Below are 27353 nucleotides of genomic sequence, written 5' to 3'. Positions count from 1 at the left end.
CTTTCTCTTGTCACGATAAAGAAATATTTCATATTTGCCACCAACACAACTCCAGTAACAGGTGCTTTAAGGGAGGTAACTCCCATTTTCTATCAAAATCAAGATGGCGCCGTACATATGAATGGGGTTTGTTTTGATCTTGAAATGAGTGTCGATACGGGACTTATGGTGTGGATTTCTTGAAATCCACCCATATCCGTTTGCGTCAATGAAACCAATCCAAGTAATGGCAACAGTATTGAGAGCTGAGATGCGATCCATCGATCAGGCAGAGCGAGTGACATTCGCCAGCTTGAATCATTGACAGGCGGAGACCCGACGTCGAGATTGAAATATGCTGGAGGTTGCTGTACTGTCGCTGCTGTTGGGGGTAGCGCTGACCCTAGTTGTACAATTTCTGTGGGTGAAGAGCAAGCTTGGCCAGCTGCCCTCCTTGCCCCCACCGGTCAAGGAACAGTTCCCTAAAGTTCAGATTCCCCAAGTAAGTGGCTTGTCGATCGTATACGGATATTCGATAAACACAGATATACATCAGCCGTTACTGATATTTTGCTGTTGACGAGGGATTGATTTTGGTCGTCAGAAATATGGTTATTGCTTTTATAGCTCAATACACCCTGCAGTTTGGAAGTGCACGTTTACTGTTATTTGAGTGTCATTTTGCTGCAGATCGACTATTTCAGTATGTAGGTGACAGATCCTAATGGCACTACTCACAAAAGACACTCTCCTTGTCGTGGTCAACAGATGTTGCCCTGCCAGATTCTGATCAATGCTTTCAAATACTCTCACATAGTGAAAAGCACTATAAACCAAAGTAAAATCTGATTCTGATTAATAATATCAATGGCAGTATAAATGACTCATCTCCAAGACACAATGATGAGTGTTATTGTTGATCTTTTTATTAGTTATTGATATGGATTTGTACTGTGTTTAGAGGTGTGATGATACAGAAAATTCACAATATGATACGTATTGAGATATCTTAGAGCGATACGATACAATTCGATGCACATCATGATATACTATCTTTAGTTATTTTCTTTTGAAACGTATATTTTGAGATCAAGTAACAGTGTTAAATTTGACAAGACTGTAACTTTCTAGTGAAAATTAACAATATTGAGGTCAGCAATACGTATCAATAGAAAGGATCGATATATTTATCGTCCAATAAAGTATGACGATTATCGATACTATGATATATCATCACACCTTTGTGTTACCATGGTTGTTTTTCTCTGAGAGGTGAATGTATGATTACTATGAAGCAGTGTGACTGCATTCATTGATACATCTGTGTACATGCTTAACTAGATTACCTAGTGGACACTAGGCCTCTTTGTATTGTAATATTTTATGTGTTTGAATGCTTGTCATGGGTTGGTTTTCTTTAGCTAGAAAACGTTGCGTGACATATGTTGTATTTGTGATTACACATTTTCAGTAAAGTACAGATTCCTGTATTTTGCCCTTTTTGTACCCAATCCTGGATTCGAACCCACACTCTTAGTCACTCACCATATTGACAACACAAAGTCAGAGATCTAGGTCATGTAGCAGGTGTGCCATTTTGTGGTCATATGTATATATTGTAACATATATTGGGGAATTTTCATTCCATGATTAATGAAGTTAGTAACGCTGTTCTTGATATGATGTGGCGTGATAACACTGTTGAGTGTTCACTGACAGAGCTAATATTCTGTTTCAGTCTTTTGGTAAGTAATCAATAAGAGACCCCTGACCAGAGTGACCTCCCTTTCCCTATCTTATCATATGGTAACAGTTGGACCAGCAGATGTACAGTTGACATCTGTCGAACCAGCATCTGTTATAGACTGCTACCCTCAGGCCGAAAGTCCAAGCTTAATGTGGGTTTAGACCAATCTCACTCACTAACATAGGACACTGTAACCAAGGCAACTGCTACTTTGAAGACAGATTTTGTCTCCATACCATACTATACTAACTACTTTGAAGATATTTGTCTTTATAGCATATTTTGTTATTCTTATCATTTTGATAATTCAAGTTAATGACTGTAGTTGTTCACAAAATGCGAGATTCAGGACCTGTGTTAGATGAAAGTCACCTTTTCATTGGTGAAACCGGTAGTAATCATAATTATCACACCAATTCGTTGATTGGTCAGTTGATGTTTCTGTTGAATGTCATCACTAATTTGTGTTAATACATGCTAAACTGGTTTGTTACCTCACTTGTCATTTGCTCAGATAACCTACCTATGTCTGCCTTGAATGAAGGGGCTGCAGACCACTAGTGAATTATAGAGAATCTGTACTGCAGGTGTGATGCTATACAGCAACTATCATGATACAAAATTTATGATATGTATGATCATACACACATTTATGTCATTTTGTGTGAAAACATTTTTACTAAATATTTATGATCAGTTTCTAAAGGTAGAGCTAGCTGTAGATGTATGCTCAGTGTTAACTGTTTTTGTAGCAAACATGACATGCTGATTACAATTCATTTTGCAACTGACAAAACACTGGGGGTGTTGTTTGACTTGTTACGTATGTATCAAGTGTGCCATCTTGCACAGATAAAGAAATAATTGTGCCTTGTGTATTGTTTCTTTGAAGTTGGTTGTCTTCATGCATTTATTTCACACCTTCATTGTCCTGATTTGGTCAACTGGAGGCTATGTAGCAGTAGTTCATAAACCCACCTCAGCTTGTGACCTAAGATATCTCATATTGCTGTGCAGTTCATGTACTTAACAGCAAATTGAAAAAACGTTCATTAATGTGACAACACATTCTCAGTGTACTAGTTATTACTCTATCACTATATGCGACAATACATAATTTAAAAAGCACATAAAACCTAAGGTCTAACTAACAAACAATCAGCATTTTGATTTATGATGATTGCAGGGATATGCTTCAGGGTCTGTTCATAATTAATTCCTTGGGGGATGATGATCATGATGATGATTTTTATGGAGAAGCATGTCAATGTGAATTCCCCCTCCTCACACCTAAATATATGCACAAAGTAAATGGACATCCCCTCCCCAATTTGACTCCATTTCTCATAATTTGTAATCATATGTTATTAATATTTTGATGTGTTTATTTTTATAACCCACCTTTCACGCATCCCCCTCCTAGGATATGTGTACAAACTTTATAACCCCCCTACCTCCCTAGAAAATAAAATCGTCATCATCCCCACTTGCCCTAAATAGTGAATGGTCCCTTAGTTAATCTTGTGTAAAAGAATTTGGAAGTTCTGTTTTATGCCACATGGAGAGTCTTCCAGTTACTCACAACGGATGATTTGGAACACCAAAAAGGGTGCAAGCGCAGTAGTTGAAACAGTGAAACAAATGCATTTGCAGTACGTCATGAGCATCAACTTAAACCAATCATACTTGTTCTCATGTTTCATGTAATGTGCATACCCTTTGTAATACAAACAAATGAAGTGATTTTAAACTATGATCATTCGTTAATCAATTTTTATCCTGTTAATCCTGAATAAGATTCTGAGATTTAAGTGTTCAATTGGCAAGGTCAAATTATGAAGATTCCCAATCTTAATTTCACTTTATTCAATTTACATTTTGTTTGAAATTCATCGGTATGTTTTCACTGCAAACAGACTATATTGAGAAATGAGTTCCCTGGAGGTCCATAGAGCATAATACTACCACCTTGCTCCACTTGCTATGGCAGAATTCATTGATAGTCCTCCCAACATCTCTCCTAGTGACAGCTGGGTACACATTTGTGGTCTGATGTGTGGAGTTGTGTGAACATGGTTAACCACTAACCAGCCATGGGTGACGTGCGATGCCATTTGATTTGTTTACTCCACATTTAGTGGCAATTAGAACACAACAGACTTCATCTGCCCCTGGATGTAATCATTCTAGTTGGCTACAGTTGAGAGGGCAGGTGTGTCATCGCCATCAGCTGACAGGCAGGTAGCAGCTCCTCACCTGGTTGGTGATCCGTGTCAAACATCATCATCTGTGTCCACATTTCATAAACAGTTTCCTGGATCATGTCTCATTTCTTTCTTTATTAGTGTGTCATAATTACAATGTATTGGCAATTAAACTCTGCTGCAATATATCCGAATTTAATGACTCGTTTCCAGTGTGTGAAATTAGGCCAGTCTGACGGCTACTTTTCTGACAGATGGTCTAAATTTATAGTCAGCCAGCCCAATGCTCTGGCAACAGTTTCAAATGTTCCATGCATCTTGGTAAATTCCCCATATCTTGGTGTCTAGTCTGGAAATGTCCTTGTTGATGTAGCAGTTTTCAGAAAAAAATATCGCAATACATACGATTTTAAAAACATATAGCAGTATTACAAGCAATACTGTCAGGGATGGCATTTTTTTGCGAATCCGAGGAAATCCGCAGGCTTAAATGCAAATCAATCGATCCAGGACCCTGTTGGGGGCCTGTAGGCTCCCAGATCCCCAGCTGATTTTCAGCTTAAATCAGTTTCACCTGTTGCCATCCCTGCCTGTGCAGTCATAGTATTTATGACTTTACAACTTCATATAAGACTTGTATTCTGCTGTAAATTTCATATGAGACTAGACACAGAAAAAGGCCTGTGTTTAATGCATCATTATTTAGATATTACCTTTTTACCTAACTTAAATTTAAATGCCTGAATAAATAAGACCTTAAGAGTCAATCTGTTTTTGACAAAAAGACCAACATTTCCATTTGCCTGAAAATAGCTTCAGAATATGTAGCTTAGATAAATGCTTGTGTTGATGACTAATGTGTGTATTTGTATGTTTACTGTTTGTAATATATTTGTATGCTGTATGTACATAGTTATATTTATGTTTGTATGTTACTTGCAGGTATTGCGTTGCTTTTATGTTACTTTTATTCTTGATGTAATTTATATGTTATTTGTATATTTTTAAGTTATTTGTATATATATGTACATTTATTCAGTAATTTGGCGTCATAGCCTAGAATAGAATTTTATTTGACAGAACACATATCACGTGGTGAGCAATACAGCAATATTTCTATTTCCATTGATACCTCAATGTAAACACATTTTTAAGAAAAATGGCGAGAGCTCGTAAGGTATCTTCATTATTTGTATTGAATGTATTACGCAAGAGTCTCATTGAATAGTGCTTTACATTGGATATGCTTGGGAGATATTTTGATCATGATACTTTTCACAAATAAACAGGACGTGAAACTCGACCTCCATAACGTTGAGATCACACTGTAAACAGAGTGATTTATATACCTGCTCATTTTTGTTTCTATGTATGTTGTTAATATTGAAATCATGAAGAGATATTCTAAATTTACATAAGGCTCTTAGCAAAGACCTATCAGAGAGACACATTAAATAATTTTCAGGCTTCAACAAGGATTTAGTGCTACTATAATTACTTAAATAGTGTGAAGATGATATAAAACTATGCCAATTTCGCAGATCAATTTCTTTGAACCGTTGTTTGAATATATTTGTAAACATGACAGAATCACCCACATCTTGTGATAACCAAACGTGTGAAAAGCCTGTGTAAAATAGTAAATTTCTGAGATTTGACACCAGTTTTGCTTTCCAGCATCATCTAGTTTTTTTAACATTATATAGCATTGGTATGGATATCTAGTACAATTCATATGAATTATTTTTATCCAGTATCTTATAACCCTTGTCTGTGTTAAAACATACATCGTGTGTTTCACCAAGTATAGCCTTATTGGATGCAAATTTGCCAACATGTAAGAAACGTTTTAAATAATGGGTGTGAACTTTTTCTATAACTTCGAAGTATCTTGTCCTCCATATTTCAGACCCATACAGTAAATATTTTGTGTGATAAATATACCATGATCACATTTATCATACATTTCAGTTACAAGCTCATTTATGAAAAAGGTGAAAAGTATAGGACTAAGAACACATCCTTGTCGAACACCTGCTGAAGTAATAAAGTTACTGGTTCTTTTTGAGTTTGATCTCACACAAAATTTAACTGATGAATACATATTCTTAAGTAAATGAAACATTTTCCCATCACAGCCCTTTTGTGCTATTTTCAATAATAACTTGTTTCTTGTTTCTAATAACTTGTAAGTAATTTGTATATTATTTGTATGATATTTGTTTATTTGTATGTTATTTTATTATATTTGTGTGGTTTTTTTATATTTGTATGTTGATTATATGTTAGTTGTCTGTTATTCAGAGCTTGAAAGAGAAATGCAGTCGAGAGGACCTTTCTCACCAGAAAGAGCCATGCCTCTGGTTCAACCTCATCACTCACTTCCTGTTCCAAGAACTCCGTGACACACAGGAAGTTCGGAGGTACTTTCATCTACCCTGCTGTGTAGCTATAGCAACACAGGAGGGCTTGTCCCCAACTCCCCAGTACTCCACATCTCATAAATAAGTGCTGTCGTAGCACAATTGCAAGACTATTTGTAACTTGGTTGATAGTTTCTGTATTAGACTGGTGGAAATGAATTGTCCATTGATAAACAATTGATAGAAAAATAAGGTGATGTCATCACACTTCAACATAGGAGAGACAGTTTGTCTCACACTTCAAATGTGTCACTCCCCACATGGGTACAATGTGGAAAGCCCATTTCCTGATGTACCCTGCCGTGATATTGCTGGAATATTGCTGGAATATTGCTAAAAGCAGTGTAAAACTAAACCCACCACCCATCAAATGTGTCACAGATGATAAGGGACATGTCAAAACTTTCCTGTCATTTAATTCTTTTGCTGAGTCATGAGTAGTTGACTTCTCTGTAGATCACTGTGCATCATTGGAGAAGATACTGACATGTTTGGCACACCTTAAGGTGCTCTGGCCTATTCATTCATGTCCACAAAGCAGCTGATTTCCCTGTGAAAGTGATGAATTATGATGCTATTTGGATCGTGCTGAGATGACCATCACCATGCCTGGTGTGTGTTGCACCAGCAGGTGGATCTGGAGACTGCATCTGGACAACCAAATTAGATCAGATTCGGATGTATTTTTCAGTTTACGTAATAGTTTTACTTGGAGTACAAATGGAGGTTTATTGAATGAAATAGCTGCCTCTGCAGGTGTGGTCACTATGGCAATTCAGTTTTGTTCAAGAATAGCAATATGAAAGTGTGAAAAATACCGACATACGTTCAAAGTTTTGTCACTCAGCAATCCTGCTGTAAACAGATACTGCCAATTTAGTCCCTAGTTTCATGAAATTCAGATGTAAGGTATAAGCATGATCACCCATTACTAAGTGTTTGCTCTTTCCATTGGTGTAAATACTTAAGTTACTGCTAATGCTCTTCAGACATCAACCATTAAAATATGTTGATTACAAATATGCCCAATCTACATGCAATGGCCTGGTATGGTCTAAGCATTTGAGTTGGAAGATTACATTATATACATACTAGTGCCAATACTAGTGGGTAATAACAAAGATTGGTGACACAACCTGTTACAATACTGGGAAATAACATAGATCATTGGCACAACCTGTTACAATTTTGGGGAATAACATAGATTAGTGACACAACCTGTTACAGTGGTGGGAAATAACATAGATCAGTGGCACAACCTGTTACAATTTGGGAAAATAGCATAGATCAGTGACACAACCTGTTACAATTTTGGGGAATAACATAGATTAGTGGCACAACCTGTTACAGTGCTGGGAAATAACATAGATCAGTGGCACAACATGTTACAATTTTTGGGAATAACATAGATTAGTGACACAACCTGTTACAATGCTGGGAAATAACATAGATCAGTGGCACAACCTGTTACAATTTTGGGGAATAACATAGATTAGTAACACAAACTGTTACAATTTTGGGAAATAACATAGACAAGTGACACAACCTGTTTAAAATGCTGGGGAATAAAAGAGAGTAGTGACACAACCTGTTAACACTGCTGGGAGAATAACATAGACTATTTACTCAACCTGTTCATTTTGCTGAGACATACCATATGCAAGTGACACACCTTGTTAACATTGCTGAGAAATAACATATACTGGTGGTACAACTTGTCAACAGTGCTCCAGAATATCATATACTGGTGGTACAACTTGTCAACAGCACTGTAGTTTATTCTATACCAGTGACAGAACTTGAAAGATATTCCAGACGGCCAGATACACAACTCATGAAAGTCGTATGTGTCAGAATACATGTGTATGGGCAGCACAAACCTGAGAATCATCTAAAGTAGCTATTGAGTTATCTCCCTTGTCAGGTGGCTGATGAAGAAGATGAACCTGGAGTTCGCTGAACTGCTGCAGACAATGTCAGGGAAGTTCGTCGACCAGATCACTGTGAGTGGTTCTTAGATCTTGCACACACACACACCAGTCACCACTGGACAAGAACCGTAACCAGTAGACACTGCACTGATGTAGAGATTCTGATATATTGTGTTGCCCAGTGTCATGTAACTCATTGTTGCCATGGCTACCCAACAAAGCTATCATATGATTGTCTTTGTTGTTATGTCTTGTTGACTGTGCATGTATTATAGCTTCACATGACTCCCTGTCTCTCATGTAACAGTATCATGTGACACCTGTCTCTCATTTGCAGTGTCACATGACCCCCTGTCCCTCATGTAAGGGTGTCATCTGACCCCTGTCTCTCATTTGCAGTGTCACATGACTCCCTGTCTCTCATGTAACAGTGTCATGTGACCCCTGTCTCTCATTTGCAGTGTCACATGACTCCCTGTCTCTCATGTAACAATGTCATGTGACCCCTGTCTGTCATTTGCAGTGTCACATGACTCCCTGTCTCTCGTGTAAAGGTGTCATCTGACCTCTGTCTCTCTTTTGCAGTGTCACATGACTCCCTGCCTTACAGCCTATCGTTTATCAGTATCGCTTGACCCCTATCTATATGCTGATGTCACATGACCCCCGTCTCTAATATACTGATTTCACATGACCCCTTCTCTCTACTGTAGCACTATTACATGACACCCTGTCTCTCATGTAACTGTATCACATGACCCTGTGTGTTAGACAACACCTCACAATCCTTTACTACATGTATAACAGTGTCATATGACTCCATGCTGTTTATGTGACAATGCGACATGAATACTTCAGGTGCAGAATTTCAGTCTGGGCAACAACTTTCCAGTCGTCAACAACGTCAGTGTCCGGAATGTCTCCATCCAACCAGTAGACACTGCACTGATGTAGAGATTCTGATATATTGTGTTGCCCAGTGTCATGTAACTCATTGTTGCCATGGCTACCCAACAAAGCTATCATATGATTGTCTTTGTTGTTATGTCTTGTTGACTGTGCATGTATTATAGCTTCACATGACTCCCTGTCTCTCATGTAACAGTGTCATGTGACCCCTGTCTCTCATTTGCAGTGTCACATGACCCCCTGTCCCTCATGTAAGGGTGTCATCTGACCCCTGTCTCTCATTTGCATTTGCTGTTTATGTGACAATGCGACATGAATACTTCAGGTGCAGAATTTCAGTCTGGGCAACAACTTTCCAGTCGTCAACAACGTCAGTGTCCGGAATGTCTCCATCACCGATGATGGGACCGAGGTACGTCTTTTACTTAGGTCATGCTCTCATGTTTGACTGATCGCTCTAACAGTAATCCAGCTTTATGCCAGCAGACGTGTGTATTGATCCTAATGGGTTTCCTCATGGGTTTCTGTGAGAGATGACTGGTGTAAAGGTGGATTGTACATGTTTATATATTGGCTGTGATATCAACAACATCCTTTAGCTTGTGAGTAAGTGGGAAGATTCAAAGTTTACAGATGGGTGGTTACAGATTGTAATGAGCAGTTGTGTTTTCAAATTAGGTCTGGTATATGAATATATTGTTTGCCTGAACGGAGGACTGAATTGAACAATTGCAGGCAAAACGTAATACTTAAACCAAGGGAGACCACCCTGTGCATCATGCTACCTTAACACCATCAGCAGTCAACAGTAGCGGATGTCTGAGATGTTTAGGTGGTTTACTGTGACACGGTCTGAGTTACAGAGATGTGCATTTCAGGAACTGGACCTAGGTGTGGACATCGACTATGCAGGGGGCTTCCAGCTGGCAATAGACATTCTGCTGTTGTTCAATAAGTCAGCCTATCTGTCAGTGGTCGTGAAGAAACTGAAGGGGCCAGCTCGACTCCAGTTGACCAGGAAACCCTACACACACTGGTCCTTCTCCTTCTGTGAGGTACGTGGGCAGAGTTCAGGGTTCAGGTGCTACACCTGTTACACATTTGTGGAAGTTAATATGTTTGGGGTGGAACTGAGATGTTAGAGTGGAGATCTTAGGGTTTGGACAAGTTTGTGTAGGGGTGTTAGAGGATGCGTGTTTTAGGGAGGGTGAATGTTTTGAGAGGTTAGGGTGGAGGTCCAGAGATGTCAGAAATGTAAGGAGGAGGGAGGAGGGAGCAGATGTTGGGGGAGGAGGGTGTTGGAGATGGTTTGGGGTGCAGATGTTGGAGGGACAACGGTGTTGTAGATGTAAGGAGGAGGGAGCAGATGTTGAGGAAGAGGGTGTTGGAGATGGTTGGGGGTGCAGATGTTGGAGGGACAATGGTGTTGGAGATGTAAGCTTGGGAAATGGTAGTTGGAGGGAGGAGGGTTGCAGGTGTTAGAGGGAGTGTGTTGGAGATGTTAGCAGAGGGAGATGAATGCATTTTTTGGGTGGTTTGTGAAAAGTGATAATTTTAAGTAGATGTTGGGTAGAATGAACACATCCGTTATCACAGGTGTTAAATCAGGTATTCATGTTTTTTGATGTTCTTGTTCTCAGGATCCTGAGGTGGAGTTTGAGGTGGAGTCTCAGTTTGAGGGGAAAGGACTGCCCCAAATAACAAACTTCATAATAAATCAAGTAAGACATATTTTGCCTAGTTTGTGGACATAATGACTTATCAGGTTTATTTGTGTTGCATGTAGTGATGTAAATTGGGCTATTTATACTATGCTTTGTTGATGAGACATAGTTTACTGTATTCTGACATGTTTTTGTATGAAATCTTGAATTGTCCAGATACATGTTGACATTGCTGATCCTCAATATATTGTTGAGATTATTGCTGACCTGTTAGTTACCTGTAATGTTGATGACCTCCCAAAGAAAAAGTGGCACTGCTGACCTGATAACATAGCTGTGACACTGCTGACCTGATAACATAGCTGTGACACTGCTGACCTGATTATATAGCTGTAACATTGCTGACTTGATAACATAGCTGTGACATTGCTGACCAGATAGCATAGCTGTGACACTGCAGACCTGGTAATATATCTGTGACACTGATAATATCATTCCGCACAGTGTCAGGTCCTAGATGTAAAGTGAGGAAGGTGAGAATGAACTGCATTACATTTTCTCTTAGAGGAACAAATAACTAAGTTATTGATTTTATCTTCCATCCAGATAAGACGCAGTATTAGAAAGAAGCACACCCTCCCAAATTTCAAGATGCGCTTCAAACCCTTTTTTCTCCAACCCTCACTAACCCGTCCTCTACGCGAGTTCCGTGTGAATGGGCAGAACATCAGCGTTGGCCGACTCCGAGTTAACGTGATAGAATGCTCAAGACTACTTAAAACACCGAAAGATGCCAAACTGTACTGTACAATATCTGTTGGTAAGTGTGACGTGTGAAGAATGCGTGTCACTTGCACCTGTTGTAAATTGGCTTAATGCATGCTATTTATAGCCTTTCTTTACATGGTTACATGACCATCATAGAGAGCCTTATTCTGATATAGTAATATGGTAATATTAGTATCTCTGAACCAGACTTGATTATTTACAGATTGCTGCCATATAGCTAGCATATTGCTGAGTGTGGCGTGAAACGGTCGCTCACTCGCTCGCTCACTCACTCACTCACTCACTCACTCACTCACTCACTCACTCACTCGCATTCTCTTAATGTGTACTAGATGAACTAGAGTGGAAGGAGCTTGTGAACCGACATCAGCGGGTCTGGGTGTCCCATGATGTGGAGGTTGTCAAGGGCACTGCTACGTCCATCGGCATGACATTCAGAGAGGTAGGTGACAATGCAGGTAACATTTTACCAAAATTTGTCATTCCAGTTTGTCTCAGTTCTCTTTGATAAACCGGCTCGTGAAGATCTGGGATAGAAAAGGTCTTCAGCAGCCCATGTTTGCCACAAATGGCTACTATGCTTGTCGTAAGAGGCGACTAATGGGATCAGGCGGTCAGTCTCACTGACTTGGTTGACACATGTCATTGGTTCCCAGTTGACCAATGTCATACAGCTGGAATATTGCTGAGTGCAGCGTAAAACTAAACTCACTCACTCCTTGATCACAGGCAAACTGTAGCGCAAGTGGGGTTGCGCAGCGTAGAAAATATGACCAGTCTTCTTATATGCGAGCGAAGCGAGCAAAGGTTGGCAACACACTTTCCTCCCTTCGGTTCAAAAGTATTTTTGGTGTCAAAATAAAATGTCGCCACCATCAAAGGTACACTCTAAATTCCTCACTAGGTTGTGCTCTCCGATTTCCAACGCCATATTTAACAATTACTCACGTGAAATATGTTTTATTCAACATTTTAAGCGCCACTCGTGGTATTCAGTTCGTTCTTCGCCTCCATTACCCCTGCCAGCTTCCGGCTCAACGGAGTGAAGGAACAAGAATAAGCAGAAATTATAAAGATATACCATATTGCCTAATTTTATCATGATTCTGTTGGAATGTATTTGTCTTAAGTGTCGGCGTTGTTGTTAGATCTTTTGTAACATTTATTCTACAACAAACACACTTCTGGCGTAGTGGGCGTATGAAGCATGGGAGGTAACTCTTAATGTATTCCATACGGAATAATAACTTGTTCCTTCACTGCTTTGAACCGGAAGCTGGCAGGGGTAATGGAGGCGAAGAACGGTCTGATGTACCACGAGTGGAGCTTAAAATGTTGAATAAAACATATTTCACGTGAGTAATTATTAAATATGGCGTTGGAAATCGGAGAGCACAACCTAGTGAGGAATTTAGAGTGTACCTTTGATGGTGGTGATATTTTATTTTGACACCAAAAATACTTTTTGAACCGAAGCGAGGAAAGTGTGTTGCCAACCTTTGCTCGCTTCGCTCGCATATAAGAAGACTGGTCATTTTCTCTACGCTGCGCAACCACATTTGGGCTACAGTTTGCCTGTGCTCCTTGATAAACCAAACATTTCATTCTTTTTGTTTTGTATTTTGTCTTGGTTTGCCTAGAGTAAGGGTGGTGGGATATCCCAGTCGTTAAAGTGCTTCACTCATCACACCGAAGCATAGGTTTGATTTCCATTATGAATACAATGTGTGATGGCCCAGTATCCCACCATGCTGCTGCAGGCTGGCATATGACCATACGTTGTGAGTGATTTTGTGTCTTGGACACTGCAAACAACTTAAGTCAGGAACTGAAATATGACATGATTCATGATGGAGATTTACATGTGCTGCAGGAGAATCTGCTGGCCAGGTTTGATCTGGTTGTCATGGTGGACAGTGTTGCACCAGAGAGTCCAGCAGCCATGGCAGACATCAAGAAGGTGAGGCCTGTCTCCATTATCACTAACAGACAAGTAACATGCCATTATTTACTTGCCCGAAATGAAAACTGACTCGTCAAAGGCTTCAGACGATGGGATTTTTGAATGACTGAGTAAATAGCAGTTATACCCGCATGTAGATACAGGTGTTATATGTAGATCAGTCTAAGTAAACTTAGTCTCAGTGTATTTCGTTACACTCCACCACTGAGTCTAACAACACCTAGTAGAAGGTCGCATCAGGTATCCTTTGAGTGACCAATGACCGTCCAATCAAACACAAGACGGTTATATAGATTTAACCAATCAGACAACGGCTACTATTTAGGGATCAGATGTACTTTCAAAATATTCAGGTCACAGATCTCTCCATAAACAAAATTCTGCATATAACACAGTTATTTGACCTGCAGTATATACGTTTTGGGGTTTCTGGTAACATGGTTACCATTAGCTAATATTTCCGCACGATAACATCCTTGAATATTGCCAAAACACTATTTTCAGCAACTGTTTACTCACCATTGTCAGTTTTGTAGGTACACTGTGTGCACCACCTTGAAGCGAGCGTATGCTAAATAGCATTCAGAATCGTTCAGGTACGAACCTTTTCGAAATATAAAGTTCAAAAGGTAGGTGCCAATGTGCACTTTTGTGATTTGGTAAGCTGTGTTCTGATTGGTCAATCTCCAAGGTTATGTGACGCGACCTTCCATAAGGTTTTGTTAGACTCAATAGTGGAGTGTAGGCTCAGTAGTGGAGTGTAACGAAAAGTACTGAGGATAAGTTTAATAAGACTGATATGTAGATCTCATGTGTTTTATCTGTTCATTAATTGTTACTCTGATACAGAGGAGACATATTGTGACATGGGTGTTATGTTGTGTAGAATGATGTGCTTGTTGCCGTGGGAACAACAAAGATTACATCCTGCAAGCAGGCTGCGAAGCTAATGAGGAATGCTGGAGAAAGGTAGTGTGGCTTAACAGATCAGTTTTAAATGTAAATTGTCTTGAGATGTGCAGATAGGTTCCCTTATGTCACAGCATCAGCAGCATGTATATCCCTTTCCTCTGGCCAAACCCTGAATGTCAATACCCTATTTGTCCAATGTACTGTTAGCCACGAGCAGCTTCAGCACAGTGTGTGATATAGCCACTGGTAGCCCATGGCTAGTAAACATCTAGTCTGGCAAGTAAATCTTTAGTCACTGGCCTGACTGGCTAAATATGTTCATCATATCATAATGAGGAAGCACATGTCTACTTTCAAATTTCAGACCGGTGAATTATATTTTGTTGGCTAGCAACTTTCAGGCATAGGTAGACTGACAGGCTAGCAAATTCTGAAAATTATTTTGCGTACTGCCTCAGCAGGTTGAACATGGAGGACTGATGGCCTATTTTTAGAAAAGTGACTAGAATGAGCAGAGTTACTTCCCTTAGTGCTGTCATGTTTTATCATGGATTTGAATAACAGTTTTCCCTGACTATATTATAGTTTTACAGGCCTTATACCCATATTTATAAGCTTTGTCAAAGTGGTCAACACTTTGACTTCCCACATGAAGTTGACATGCTGTTCCAAAAGTCTCCTCCAGTCAGTGTTACTAACTTGAATTATACCTTACCTCAAATAACTGACATGAAATTATGAAATTTAAACCTTAGGTAGGTCATAAGATATACAGAGTGTATGCACAAAAATGTTTTGAGACAGTTTGGGATAAAGGTAAATTGGGAAAACAGGGTTCCGAAAGTTGACAAACTATAGTTCCTTAGGCAAGTTGTGATGGTTGTGAGAGCCATGCCAATTTACACTTATCAGAGGGGTACACAAAGTTCCTAGTCTAGACTACCAGTTGTCTGACTTCAACTTTTGTGGAAGCCAAAGTGGCTGAGTGGCTGATGTTGTGTGCTGGCAACTGGTTGCGTGACTCTGAAGGTGTTGACTTGAATCCCAGATGGATTCGACCCAGCAAAAGTACTAGAATCTGTACTATACTGAGAAAGTGTAATCCCAAACATATGATGTATGTTACCTCTGCCTCAGGTTTACGATACGTCTTGAAAGGCCACAACTGAAGATGTCACAAGAAGTCAAGTTTTTCGAGGAAACCTTACCTTACAAGGTAGGTGTTTACATTGCCATGTCTTTCACATTTGTGGATTTACAATTTACATGCGCACTGTTTCTCCATCTCATGAACTCATAAGGCCATTTGCTGTTACCTGCTATTTTTAGCCAGTATGTCAATCAGCCCCTTTCACAGAGATGCAGAGTGTGCTTGGGCCAATGAGCAACTAGATTACATCGTCACTATTTCTCACTCAGCGTGTCATAGCCTTACGTTCCTCAGCAGCAGTAGACTTCCGACTAGGGTTTGGTTAACTCCCATCTCAACCATGCTTGGCTATGTGTAGTTACTTGTAATGGAGCTGAAATGTGGTTAGAATTCACTGAATCAAAGAAAATGTGTTAATTCCTTGATCATGAAGAACACATTGAATTAGGATAAGTAGAAACTCCTGGCCTGATCCATTGGGACACCACTTACGTAAAGGTGTAAAACTTTATACAAAGAATGTACTCTACTAAATATGGCAGCATGTTGTCCTGTACTCAGGTGAGCTCAGATCACAGATTAGTTGAGTGCGAGGAGTCCTAGAATGGCTGACTGTGTTTGACAGCTTGACTCCTGACAGTTTCTTTGACTTCAGGCCTGCTCCACAACAAAGCACATGTGATACATGTGGGTTTGTTAAAAATTGCCTCTGTTCACCCAGCAGAAAATGGGTGCCTGGTGCAATAAATATCAACTTCTAGCAGGAAGGTTGGGTTATCTGGGATAGTAATGATCAGATTGTAGCATTTCGAACATGCAACTCTGAGGTGCAGAGTTCAGCACAATACAAATGCCCTTATTATTATTACTTACTATAACGTATGTTTTCCTTCTCAGTGAAGAGACTGGTTATAGTTGCTTTTGTAAGATGACTTGAGTAACTAACATAATCAGGTGGTCAGGCTGACTGACATAGTTGCATATCATGGTATCCTAATTGTGTAGAACGATTCCTGTGATATAAATCTCTGGATTGTCAAATAATATTTAGATTCTACCTTGTACACATGTACTTGGAACATTCCTGACAATGGCGTTAAACAACCATCAAAATCAAATTGTACATGCTGTGACACATAGCCAATATTTCAGCTGCTATGTAGTGTATATGAATAGAGGAATATACAGTGTTTGCCAATGGTATTTCAAGATGTCTGTCTGATCTACTGAAAATTCACAGGACCCATAGAATAAAAATTAAATCACATTTCAGAATTAACATTTCTTATAATTAGGATTCAAATTATGAACAAACGTAAAATTTATTAACAGCAAGTGTCACATGTCACATATAACAGCTTCAAATGTCAAAGTCATTGTGAAATATACTGTTAGAGACTGGGGCAGCATTTGTAGACTACCACCTGACCATCAGCAAATCTGTCAGATTGCCAGAGGGTCATGCCATTCGTGAACACTGAATATAGCTGTGTGACAAAGATGTTTTCATCTCGTCAGGACACAGAGGCAGATGGTATAGAAGATATGCAGACCAATGAAGACAGCGAAGACTTTGTGCACATCAGTTTCAAAACAACACAAGACTCTGACTCAAGCTCTGTGAAATCTCTGAAGCTGGACAGAGGGTCGAGTCTGTCTGTACCTGCACAAAGTGACCTCCGACAGCGTGCCAAGACCTCCGTGTCTCAACACTCTGCAGAGAGTAGTCCTGTTCGACTCAGCCAGCGCAAGCCAGATCCACGACTTCAGTCAGGGGAGGGCACTCTAGGGGCCAGACTTGATGGTTCTCCACGACGGGAGAGAGCAGAGAGTGATCCAGGGTTTGCACCCAAGGTTAGTCAGTGCAGAAGTGATTTAAATGCGAGGTTTCAGGGTTTCATTATACTGTGTATTACCATAGATAAACCGATCTTAAAGATAATCTGACCCCCAAATTTGAGCCATAAGATGAGCATCAAAATGGTATGTTTCATACATAAGATGACCCCTGCAATTGGGTCGCAATTGGGTCCTAATTGCATTCCACAAGTCAGCTGTGCAGTTGCCAGTAATTTTTGGTATTATTTTTCACGGAAATCGCAATCATGTTGCATCTACTCATGTCTTTTCTTTTTTTTTTCACCACATGTTGGGTGTGGGTGTGGATGGGTGCGTGTGCAACCCATGCCATAAAAGGCGACTATGCTTGTTGTAAGAGGCGACTAACAGGATCAGGTGGTCAGGCTTGCTGACTTGGTTGACACATGTCATCGCTTCCCAATTGCACAGGTCGATACTCGTGTTGTTGATCACTGGATTATCTGGTCCAGACACAATTATTTACAGACCGCCATATAGCTGCGGCGTAAAACTAAACTCATACACTCACTCACTCCTCTTACCATGTTCTTGAGGGTGTGCTTTTCACTCCAACCACAATACCATCAAATTCACATTATTCTCAACAATTATTATTTACCCCAAACATATGTTTCAAAAGGTGGCCTGTGTCACTCAGTCGCCATTATATGTTGAAATCAGTGGACAGACCAGTTGCCAAATGTTCTGCAATGTTTCCAATTGCACTATATTCAGAGAGGTATTTAAACAGGCTTATTGCCTGTTTACCGATCCATTCATTAAATAATGAAAAAAATATTGTTTAATGTATGTTCTGGAAATAAAGCAGACCAACATTGTATTATTATCTTCTTCAGACCATAGCTGATGATGTTGACAGTGTAAACAGTGGTGATGTTGACAGCGATAGCGATGATGATCTTTACAACGTACAGAAGATTCCAGAGGTGCCTGCATGCAAGGTGAGCTCCAACATGATTTGTAAAATTAGTATATATGGCCTTGCTACATATCGTGAAGTCTCAGACATGATAGATATCACATGATCAGCTACTTCTACAGTATTAAAAAATAGTGTGTGCTTTATGATGGATTCATTTGGTCACCCTCCAGTTGTTTTGAGAATTTTTCCGTACAATTAGAAATGAAAATGACCCAGACTACAATACAGGTCTGTCTCCTGTCTGATGACTAAAACAGAAAATGTGTTAAATATACGCTTGATCATGCCTTGGCCTATCTCCCAGAATCCCAAGTGGAACAAGGAAGTGACCTTTGACCTTGGTGAACAACAACGCTACCTGAATGTTTGTGTGCGATGCAAGATCCCAGAGAAGGTGGACAAGAGTGACCGGGTCATTAAGGCCACAAGGGACCTGTTGCTCGGACACGTGAGTAGGGGAATGGTTCTCTGAAGCAAGTCAGGTATCCTGATGTGTTTTGAGGAATACTGGCAGGGACAGATACAGCTTTTTTAGAAAGGCAGGGTACACACTTTTGAGAAAGGAGGCTGCATGCTTCATTTTCACCCATTTTCATGAGTTTGAGTGGTGAATTTAATAAACTTTCAGGACAAAAGGTGGGATATGCATGTGCACACACACACTCTCTCACACACACACACACACACACACACACACACACACACACACACACACACACACACACACACTCTACACACACACACACACACACACACACACACTCTACACACACACACTCTACACACACACAACAGAAAGGGAGAGACATTTCAGTTAACAGTTTTCATCAGATTCCTCAACCTTTGTCTGGTTTGGATGTGAAGACTTGTAGACACAGCATGATATAACTACTAAAGTCTGATATAATGTGTTGCATGTACTGGAGAGTCTGATACAGGTGTGAAGTATAGAGGACAGTGTGATTCAGGTGTGTTGTATATACAGTAGAGCGTGATACAGGTGTGAAGAATATAGAGGACAGTGTGATTCAGGTGTGTTGTATATACAGTAGAGCGTGAATCAGGAGTGTTGTATATACGATAGAGTCTGATACAGGTGTGTTGTATATACAGGAGAGTGTGACACAGGTGTGTTGTATATACATAAGAGTGTGATTCAGGTATGTTGTATATACAGGAGAGTCTGATACAGGTGTGTTGTATATACAGGAGAGTGTGATTCAGACGTGTTGTATATACAGGAGAGTCTGATACAGGTGTGTTGTATATACAGGAGAGTCTGATACAGGTGTGTTGTATATACAGGAGAGTGTGATTTAGGTGTGTTGTATATACAGGAGAGTGTGATTCAGATGTGTTGTATATACAGGAGAGTCTGATACAGGTGTGTTGTATATACAGGAGAGGGTCATTCAGATGTGTTGTATATACAGGAGAGTGTGATTCAAGAGTGTTGTATATACGGTAGAGTCTGATACAGGTGTGTTGTATATACAGGAGAGCGTGACACAGGTGTGTTGTATATACAGGAGCGTGTGATTCAGGTGTGTTGTATATACAGGAGAGCGTGAATCAGGAGTGTTGTATATACGGTAGAGTCTGATTCAGGTGTGTTGTATATATGATAGAGTCTGATACAGGTGTGTTGTATATACAGGAGAGTCTGATACAGGTGTGTTGTATATACAGGAGTGTCTTTTACAGGTGTGTTGTATATACAGGAAACTCTGATACAGATATGTTTTTGTCTACAGGTGAGTCTGCCGCTGTCTGACATCACGCTGTACTGTCTGATGACGATGCAGGGAGACACGCAACAGACTGTGTACTTGTTGCCGGGGGAGATGAAAGCAGGAGCCAGGTAATCACTTGCCAGGGTTGACATCTTCATCCATAAGTAGTAGTTACAGAGGTGGGCGAGGAAGGTGAAAGTTTTCAAAAATATGTCCTAATGTTAAAATATAGTAAGAATGATATATATGTTATGAACATGATAAATTGGATCCGCATCAAAGCTGTCTCTCCTGATTCATCCAGGACCACATGGAATCAAGTCTCAAATTCAAGCCAACATCAGAAGGTTAGGCATCCATAACCTTAGCATAATGATGCACAATAGAATGATTTCTTGTCAAATTTACTCTTGTGTCTGTTCTTCAGCCGCCCCAAGTCAGAGAACTGGGCAAACCACCCAGGGTTCGAGCCGGACTTGTGTTATGGTGACATCAAGCTGGGGTTCCACTTCACCCCCCTCAAGTTGTCGGATCTGGACCGGTGCCGGATCCCTAAGGAATCGGTGGACCCTAGTGTTGTCGAGTGTCTGAGTGCCAAGGAGGCCATTGTAGATGATGTTGTCAGAGATGTCCCACAGACCACCAAGCTGTGAGTTCATGATGAAAACAATTCGCTCTGTTCAGTAGCTGCCTGCATCTTTATCTACCTTCACTCTCTTATGCAGTAAGGTGGTCCATCAGTGGGTCCATTAGATGGTCCATTAGGTGGTGTACTAGGTGGTCCATTAGATGGTCCATATGATGGCCCATTGGGCAGTCCTTTAGATAGTCCATTAGGTGGTCAAGGGATAGTCCTTAAGACCGTCCATTAGGTGGTCCAATGGATGGTCCATAAGGTGGCTCATTAGGTGGTCCATCGATTGGTCCTTTAGATGGCCCATTAGGTGGTGTACTAGGTGGTCCATTAGATGGTCCATATGATGGCCCATTGGGCAGTCCTTTAGATGGTCCATTAGGTGGTGTACTAGGTGGTCCATTAGATGGTCCACTAGGTGGTTCATTAGGTGGTCCTTGATGCCATGGTTTGTAGCCTAATGATTATTATCATCAGTCAGTAGTTTATACATGGTACTGTGGAAGTGGTGGAGTAGCCCAGAGGTTACAAATATGGGGTTCAATTCCTCCCGTGTGTTCAAAGTGTGAAGCCCTTGTCCCCTGCCATGGTATTGCTGGAATATTGCAAAAACCAACTCACTCACACTAGACACCTAGGACATGCTTCACTTCAACAACATGCTGTGATAGATCTGAGCTGCTGCTCAGTTTGTGTTCTGCTGATTCACAGCTCATAACTCCTTGCATTTTTGATTCCAGCATGAACTGGCAAACTGATATTGTTCTTCATACTATCACTGTATTGTCTGATTCAGACTTGATTATTTGCGGGCTCAATCATGCAGCCGGATTATTTCTAAATAACATTACATCAAACTAAGCAAAAGTCTCACCAATCTACCATCTTGGATACAAATTATTGAAGCATCATTCCCATGTGATCAAGGAACAATGGATGTTTTCACCTTAAATTCTCATCGACTGTCTCACATGACATTGCTTGAAGAGAAAACTTGATTTTTGTTTTCCAACATTTTAACCCTGACCTTCGTTTCACAGTCCATCTGAAGGTCTTCACAACTTGACCTTGACACAGTTTCAGTCTGCCACATACTGCAACTTCTGTGGGAAGAAGGTTTGTTTACATCATTGCCTCTCTATGAAAAGATAGAAGAAACCCTTAAGATTAATGCATATGATTTATAGTGTGACATGTTTCAAAAATAAAACAGTGCTTTTCAGTTTGTATCAGTTGTTTTAATGAAGAATAGACATTGCTATATTTGTAGCTTGTGTTTGTGGTGTAATGCATAGCATTGTCTTGAATTTGTTAAAGAGAAATCTCTGTTATGGGGGACAAGGAATATTTCGCCTGCTGGCTTTACACCTTGTTACAATCTCTCACATCTCTGTTGGACACAGATCTGGATGAAGACGGCTTACCAGTGTCGGACCTGCTCTATGATTTGCCACAAGAAATGTGTCGACAAGTGCCAGAATGAGACACTTTGCACAAAGTAAGTCCATTTGAACTTGACCTTAGTCTAGGTGCATAAGTCTTTTATTTCAGATGCAGGATATTTATTTGATATCTGTGATTAACTAGAGGTACCCTTCCTGTCATGTTACTACTCGCGCAATGATGTGGTGCAAACATCTCTCATGATAGTCATGTGTCAGGGAAGTTGTTGAAATGACTTGCTGAGTGTGTATCATCTGTTATTCATAGTTTCCAAATTCATTTGTTATATGTCTGTGCAATATGTTGTGCAGGTTTTGTCTGTAATGAGTTTTAATATACTTGTCTTAGTCCTGAGAATGTGCTGCTGTCTGAACCCAAGGATCGTTTGTGGGAACCCTTAGTGTGTGGTTGTTTCTCTGAATGTTTTGTTTGTAACACTTTGTCCGAGCCCAGCTGTTTGTCTGAATCCTGAATCTTCGTATGAATGATGAGTGTGTTGTGTTTCACTGAATGTAGAGTTTGTAAGTGTTTGTCTGTACCCTCTGTATCTGTTTGTCTGTACTCTCTGTGTCTGTTAGTGTGAACCAGCTATCCTCTTGCACCTTGTCTGTCCCTTGAAACTCCTTGGCTAACCCTGAAAATGTGTCTGTTTGTCTGAACGATGAACCTACGACTGTTTGTCTGAACCTCATGTTTGTGTTTTAGGGAGGGTGCCAAGAAACGAAGCCAACCCACGGAGGATTGGAAGACACCTGTGACAGTGCGGAAGAAAGTGCCTACTGAAGAGAGTCGAACAGGACGCCTCCTGAGCAAGTTCCGCACCAAGGACACGTCCAACCTGGCGCCTAAGTTAGAACCACAATGTAAGTCTTTATCTTGACCTTGTCTCATAATAAAATATTAAATGCTTTGGTGATAAGCAACAGTGAAGAATGGATAAGAAAGCTGCAATAAATCGGTGATGCTACTGGCTGCAAGAGTTGTATGCTCGCCGAGGAGTTGAGATTGAAAATAGGATGTGCAGTAAAGATTGACGTTCAGTGATTGACCAGCACCTTGGGCATGTACTAGTTGCATGGAAATTCTGTGGTAGATAATGTAATGAGAAGATGAGTCAGTCTGCTCCTGTCAGTAGTGGGTCACATTAGTAGCACATGTGTCTACAGTGTACATTGGTGCAGGTATCACACCATCTCATTGAGGTCATCTCAACAGCAGGTCGGGGATGTCTGAGGAAAAGGGAAATAGTCACCAAAACACTGATGGAACGTTAGAAAGATGTTTCTAGTGTCTATTTATTTTGTCCAATCACAAACCATGTGTGTACATGTGTTCAACTGATGTGTGCATCATCAATCTGCCACGCACCAGATTCAAACATTTCTATAGCTTACCACCTCTCATCTTCAGCTTGGTATGACATTTTGAATCCTAACTGCTCATTGGAGCTGCTTTTCTGACCTCTCCAGACGATTGCTGTGGTGGCAATGAAATCCTTTGATAGAAGAACCATTTACATATATTACACCAGCCACATTTTGTTGGTCACTTTGTTGAATACTTTCACAATTGTCTCTGGTTCAGATAAAAAAATTTCATTTAACAGGGTAAAGGTTTGCATTTTTTAAAAATCATTGTCAGTATAACATTTGTCTTTGATTATCTTTGCTTGGTCCCAGAAAGACAACAACCATTACATTAGAATATTTTAGCCTGAATGTTAAATGTTTTGTGTTTCAGCCAAGAGCCCAAGTGCAAGTCCTGTGTTAAGTCGGAAGATGACTGATCAAGCCACGTCACCCAATCCCTCCCCACGGCCCTCCCCACGGCCCTCACCTCGACCCTCTCCCCGTCCCTCTCCCCGCCCCAGCCCCACCCCACCTAGAAGGTTTCCGTTCTTCAAACAGGACCCAGACTCTACAGTGGTAAGCAGTTGTCTCATGTGCCGATGTTGTATGTGTCAAGTTTGTGAGACCCTCAACTGGCTTGCCCAAAGAATAACAAAGTTGGTCTTACTGTGAATTACTATTAACCAGACATCTCATGTTGGTCCATCTTGTCGTTCCCGGCCCCCCAGAACAAATTATGTGTCAAGCATACTGTCACATACCATAATATGTGTTCCCATGCTTATGAGTGACTGAGTTTAGTTTTACATCACACTCATGCCAGCTATAGGTCTGTAAATTATTGAGTCTGAACCAGACAATTCATTGATGAAGGGCATGGGCATCGATCAGTGCATGACATGTATATGTCAACTAAGTCAGCAAGACTGACCATTCCGATTTCAGCAAGATACATCTGATGCACAGTCTGGCCACAGTAGACACTAATGTGCTTCTGGGATTGCACTGTACCTCCTAATCTTCATGGAATTAAAATTTCTGGGTTTCCATTCTGCAGAGTCCTGTTCTGATTCCAGGATGCACGTTATGCAGCCGACAGTTCCTCAGAGTCGGATGAGGAGAAGAAAAGTGTGCTGAAGATGATACATGACCAGCAGACCAAGATCAAGGGCAACAACCTCGACGAGACGGTGGTCACGGCTGCCAAACAGATGGGTCGCGAACTGTTCGTGGAACTTGAGGTGGAGGAACGGAAGCAGAAGCTGGATCAGATGGTAACTGGGACATCACACGTTTCTCACTGCTGTCAATGTCAGGGGTGCAGTGGGCAAGCTGGCTGAAGTGCCAGGCTAGTGGTCCAGCGAGGTTGAGGTGTCGGGAACGAGCCCACCTGTGACCATATGTGAAAACCTTGGAGTCAACTCTATGTACAGACTCTTTCCGTGTTGTCACAACCCCTAGTGTACAGTACAAGAACCCACTAATCTGTTGACCAGACGGTGGCCACATGAATACATGCATACACCTAGATGGTTAACTTGGACAAAGTACTGTGACTATGTGTCCCAGTCCAACCCAGCTGTGAATTGGGTACCTCGTTAGGAGGAGAGAGCCACAGTAAACTCGGTGCATCTAGTGGCAGCAAAAGTTGTATACTCCCCAGGGAGTTGAGATTGATAATACGATATGATGCTGAGACGGACAGCCAATGATTGAGGGAAACAAATACCAGCGCCTTGAGCAGGCAAATAGTTGCATGGATGTGTACGATATATATATATCCAATAATACTAAATAATAATAAATTGTCTCATTATGAAATATGCGAGATCAATTAATATACTTAGCATATAATAGTGAGATATTTAGTTACAGAGGTTGAAAATTGTGGCATTGAAAGTAGATGCTGGGGCTTTGATTGGGTTGTTGAGAATGGCTGATGATGTGATGTTGTAACTTCCTGTGTACCCTAGGAATGTTTAGTGTTCCAGTGATGGAGTAACACTCTTTTCTCAAACCAACGAAGGCTGTTCACTCTTCTGTTACTTAGGTATCCAAGCTGCAGCAGGAGATAGACCATGAAACAGACAACAAAAGCACATTGTGCCGAGCAGCAAAAGAGACCACAGACCACATCCAGGTGAGAACAAATGCATCAATCAGTCGTGGTAATCTTGTCTCTGATCTTCTAACCAGGTCCCTTTCATTGGTCGACACTTGTTATCGTCCGCCATTTGTTTCAAGATCGTTTAGTTGAGGGTCAAAATGGGCTTTCAGTCAACTTGAAGAAATAAGAATAAAGAACTAGTAGGTGTCATGAGTGGCGATCGGTAGGCCAATCACCCATGACTGTGTTGATGAAGTTTTAATCAATTGCATGAAATGGTAGCATTGTAACCTTGCCCTAGATCTTCTTTTATGGTAACCTTGCCCCAGATCTTCTTTTATGGTAACCTTGCCCCAGATCTTCTTTTATGGTAACCTTGCCCCAGATCTTCTTTTATGGTAACCTTGTGACCATGATTAACTTGCCCTGGTCTGTAACTGTGGAAACCCTGTGTGATATTTTTTTAAAATTTAAAGTTTTGATTTTAAAGAGTTAATCAGAATTTGCTTCATTCCATTCCTTACACGGATCAAATCATACCAGGCCTCTGACCACAATTTCTTTGCTGTCTAGAGTGACATGCCAATCCATCATAATTAATATCAGCTGTAGACTGTTCTCCTATTGCATGCTGACCAACCTGCCACTTGTCACATAACCAGTGAGCCATCAACCAGGATTGACCATGCTAATTTTGATGTATCCTGTGTCAGCAATGGTCACCGAAAGCTTCGCGCTAAAACACACTAGACAACCTTGCACTTGGGGGCAAATAATAGAAGGCTGGAGTTAATACCATGTGCAGATTGTGGACCCAAAGAATTTTGTTGTTTGTTGTGGCAATAGCGTACAATATCTGACCTTTCATATAAGCTATCACAAGTCACCCTAAAAAAAATAGCGCAGACAGAGCAGCCCATTTACATTCCCCTATTTTTCTTATGGGCTATGGTAAAACTTATGGGGTTACCTGTGGTCTGAAGCCTTTTCAAAACTGTTAAAGTTCAAGAAGGTTACTGAAAAGGATGAATAGTAGCGAATTGTCAAAGAGTGTTAACATCTTCCTCTTCCTGTCACACTTGCTAACTTGTTTCTGATTTTAGCGCCGATTCCTAGAGAATCAAGTCAGCAAATCTGACGAGAAGATTGAGGCCATGATGATGCTGCTGCTGCATTACTGTGCTGGTCTACAGCACTGTCTTGATGCTGAGGAGGAGGAGAGGCAGAAGGTGGGACAGCAAAGGGAGACCACTCTGCAGACAGGAGTAAGGGAAGTAACTCCAGGAGAAGACATATCAGGGGAGGTAACTAGTTTAAGTGAGGACCAAGGGGCAGGGGTTCTACCTACTGACCCATCAACCAACGGAGATGTGGAAGATTTGGATGATGACGAAGATGATGAAAATGATGAGGACGATGACGATGATGATGATGTTAATGATAATTTGGAAGAATTCAGTCAAATTAGGACACAGGGACCAGCTGAAGAAATTGTGTGAATAAATAGCAGAAGATTTTGTTTTGTTACCTGGATAAGGTCTTTTTGCAATAGCTGTCTAGCTGCCTTGGCAAGTATGTACATGAAATGTCCCAGGATAGACGAAAGTAGCTGT

The 27353-nt window shown here is 40.7% G+C and overlaps 1 protein-coding gene across 1 annotated transcript; it reads left to right on the top strand.

Moving 5' to 3' along the window:
* The first annotated feature begins 113 nt into the window (after positions 1–113).
* LOC137272745 (PDZ domain-containing protein 8-like) lies at positions 114–27263 on the top strand. The gene is made up of 23 exons (XM_067805129.1): positions 114–481; positions 6235–6353; positions 8278–8356; positions 9519–9605; positions 10072–10248; positions 10834–10914; positions 11464–11677; positions 11979–12088; positions 13520–13606; positions 14496–14578; positions 15659–15737; positions 17190–17525; positions 18389–18493; positions 18779–18922; positions 20229–20335; positions 20635–20856; positions 21882–21957; positions 22245–22339; positions 22990–23147; positions 24025–24209; positions 24710–24907; positions 25684–25773; positions 26844–27263. The coding sequence occupies exons 1-23, from the start codon at positions 335–337 to the stop codon at positions 27237–27239; spliced, it is 3375 nt and encodes a 1124-aa protein (XP_067661230.1). The 5' UTR covers positions 114–334; the 3' UTR covers positions 27240–27263.
* Positions 27264–27353: the final 90 nt, after the last annotated feature.

This window comes from Haliotis asinina, chromosome 2, assembly GCF_037392515.1.
Source record: "Haliotis asinina isolate JCU_RB_2024 chromosome 2, JCU_Hal_asi_v2, whole genome shotgun sequence".
Taxonomy (NCBI): domain Eukaryota; kingdom Metazoa; phylum Mollusca; class Gastropoda; order Lepetellida; family Haliotidae; genus Haliotis; species Haliotis asinina.
This window is presented reverse-complemented; position numbering and strand designations above follow the sequence as displayed.

What these genes read in the sequence shown, in the direction of transcription:
- LOC137272745 (XM_067805129.1), top strand. Translation starts at nt 335, where the DNA reads ATGCTGGAGGTTGCTGTACTGTCGCTGCTGTTGGGGGTAGCGCTGACC. An exon ending in GGTCCTTCTCCTTCTGTGAG is followed by an intron (nt 10,249 to 10,833) that starts GTACGTGGGCAG and finishes TCTTGTTCTCAG; the next exon opens with GATCCTGAGGTGGAGTTTGA. An exon ending in ATCCAGGGTTTGCACCCAAG is followed by an intron (nt 17,526 to 18,388) that starts GTTAGTCAGTGC and finishes TATCTTCTTCAG; the next exon opens with ACCATAGCTGATGATGTTGA.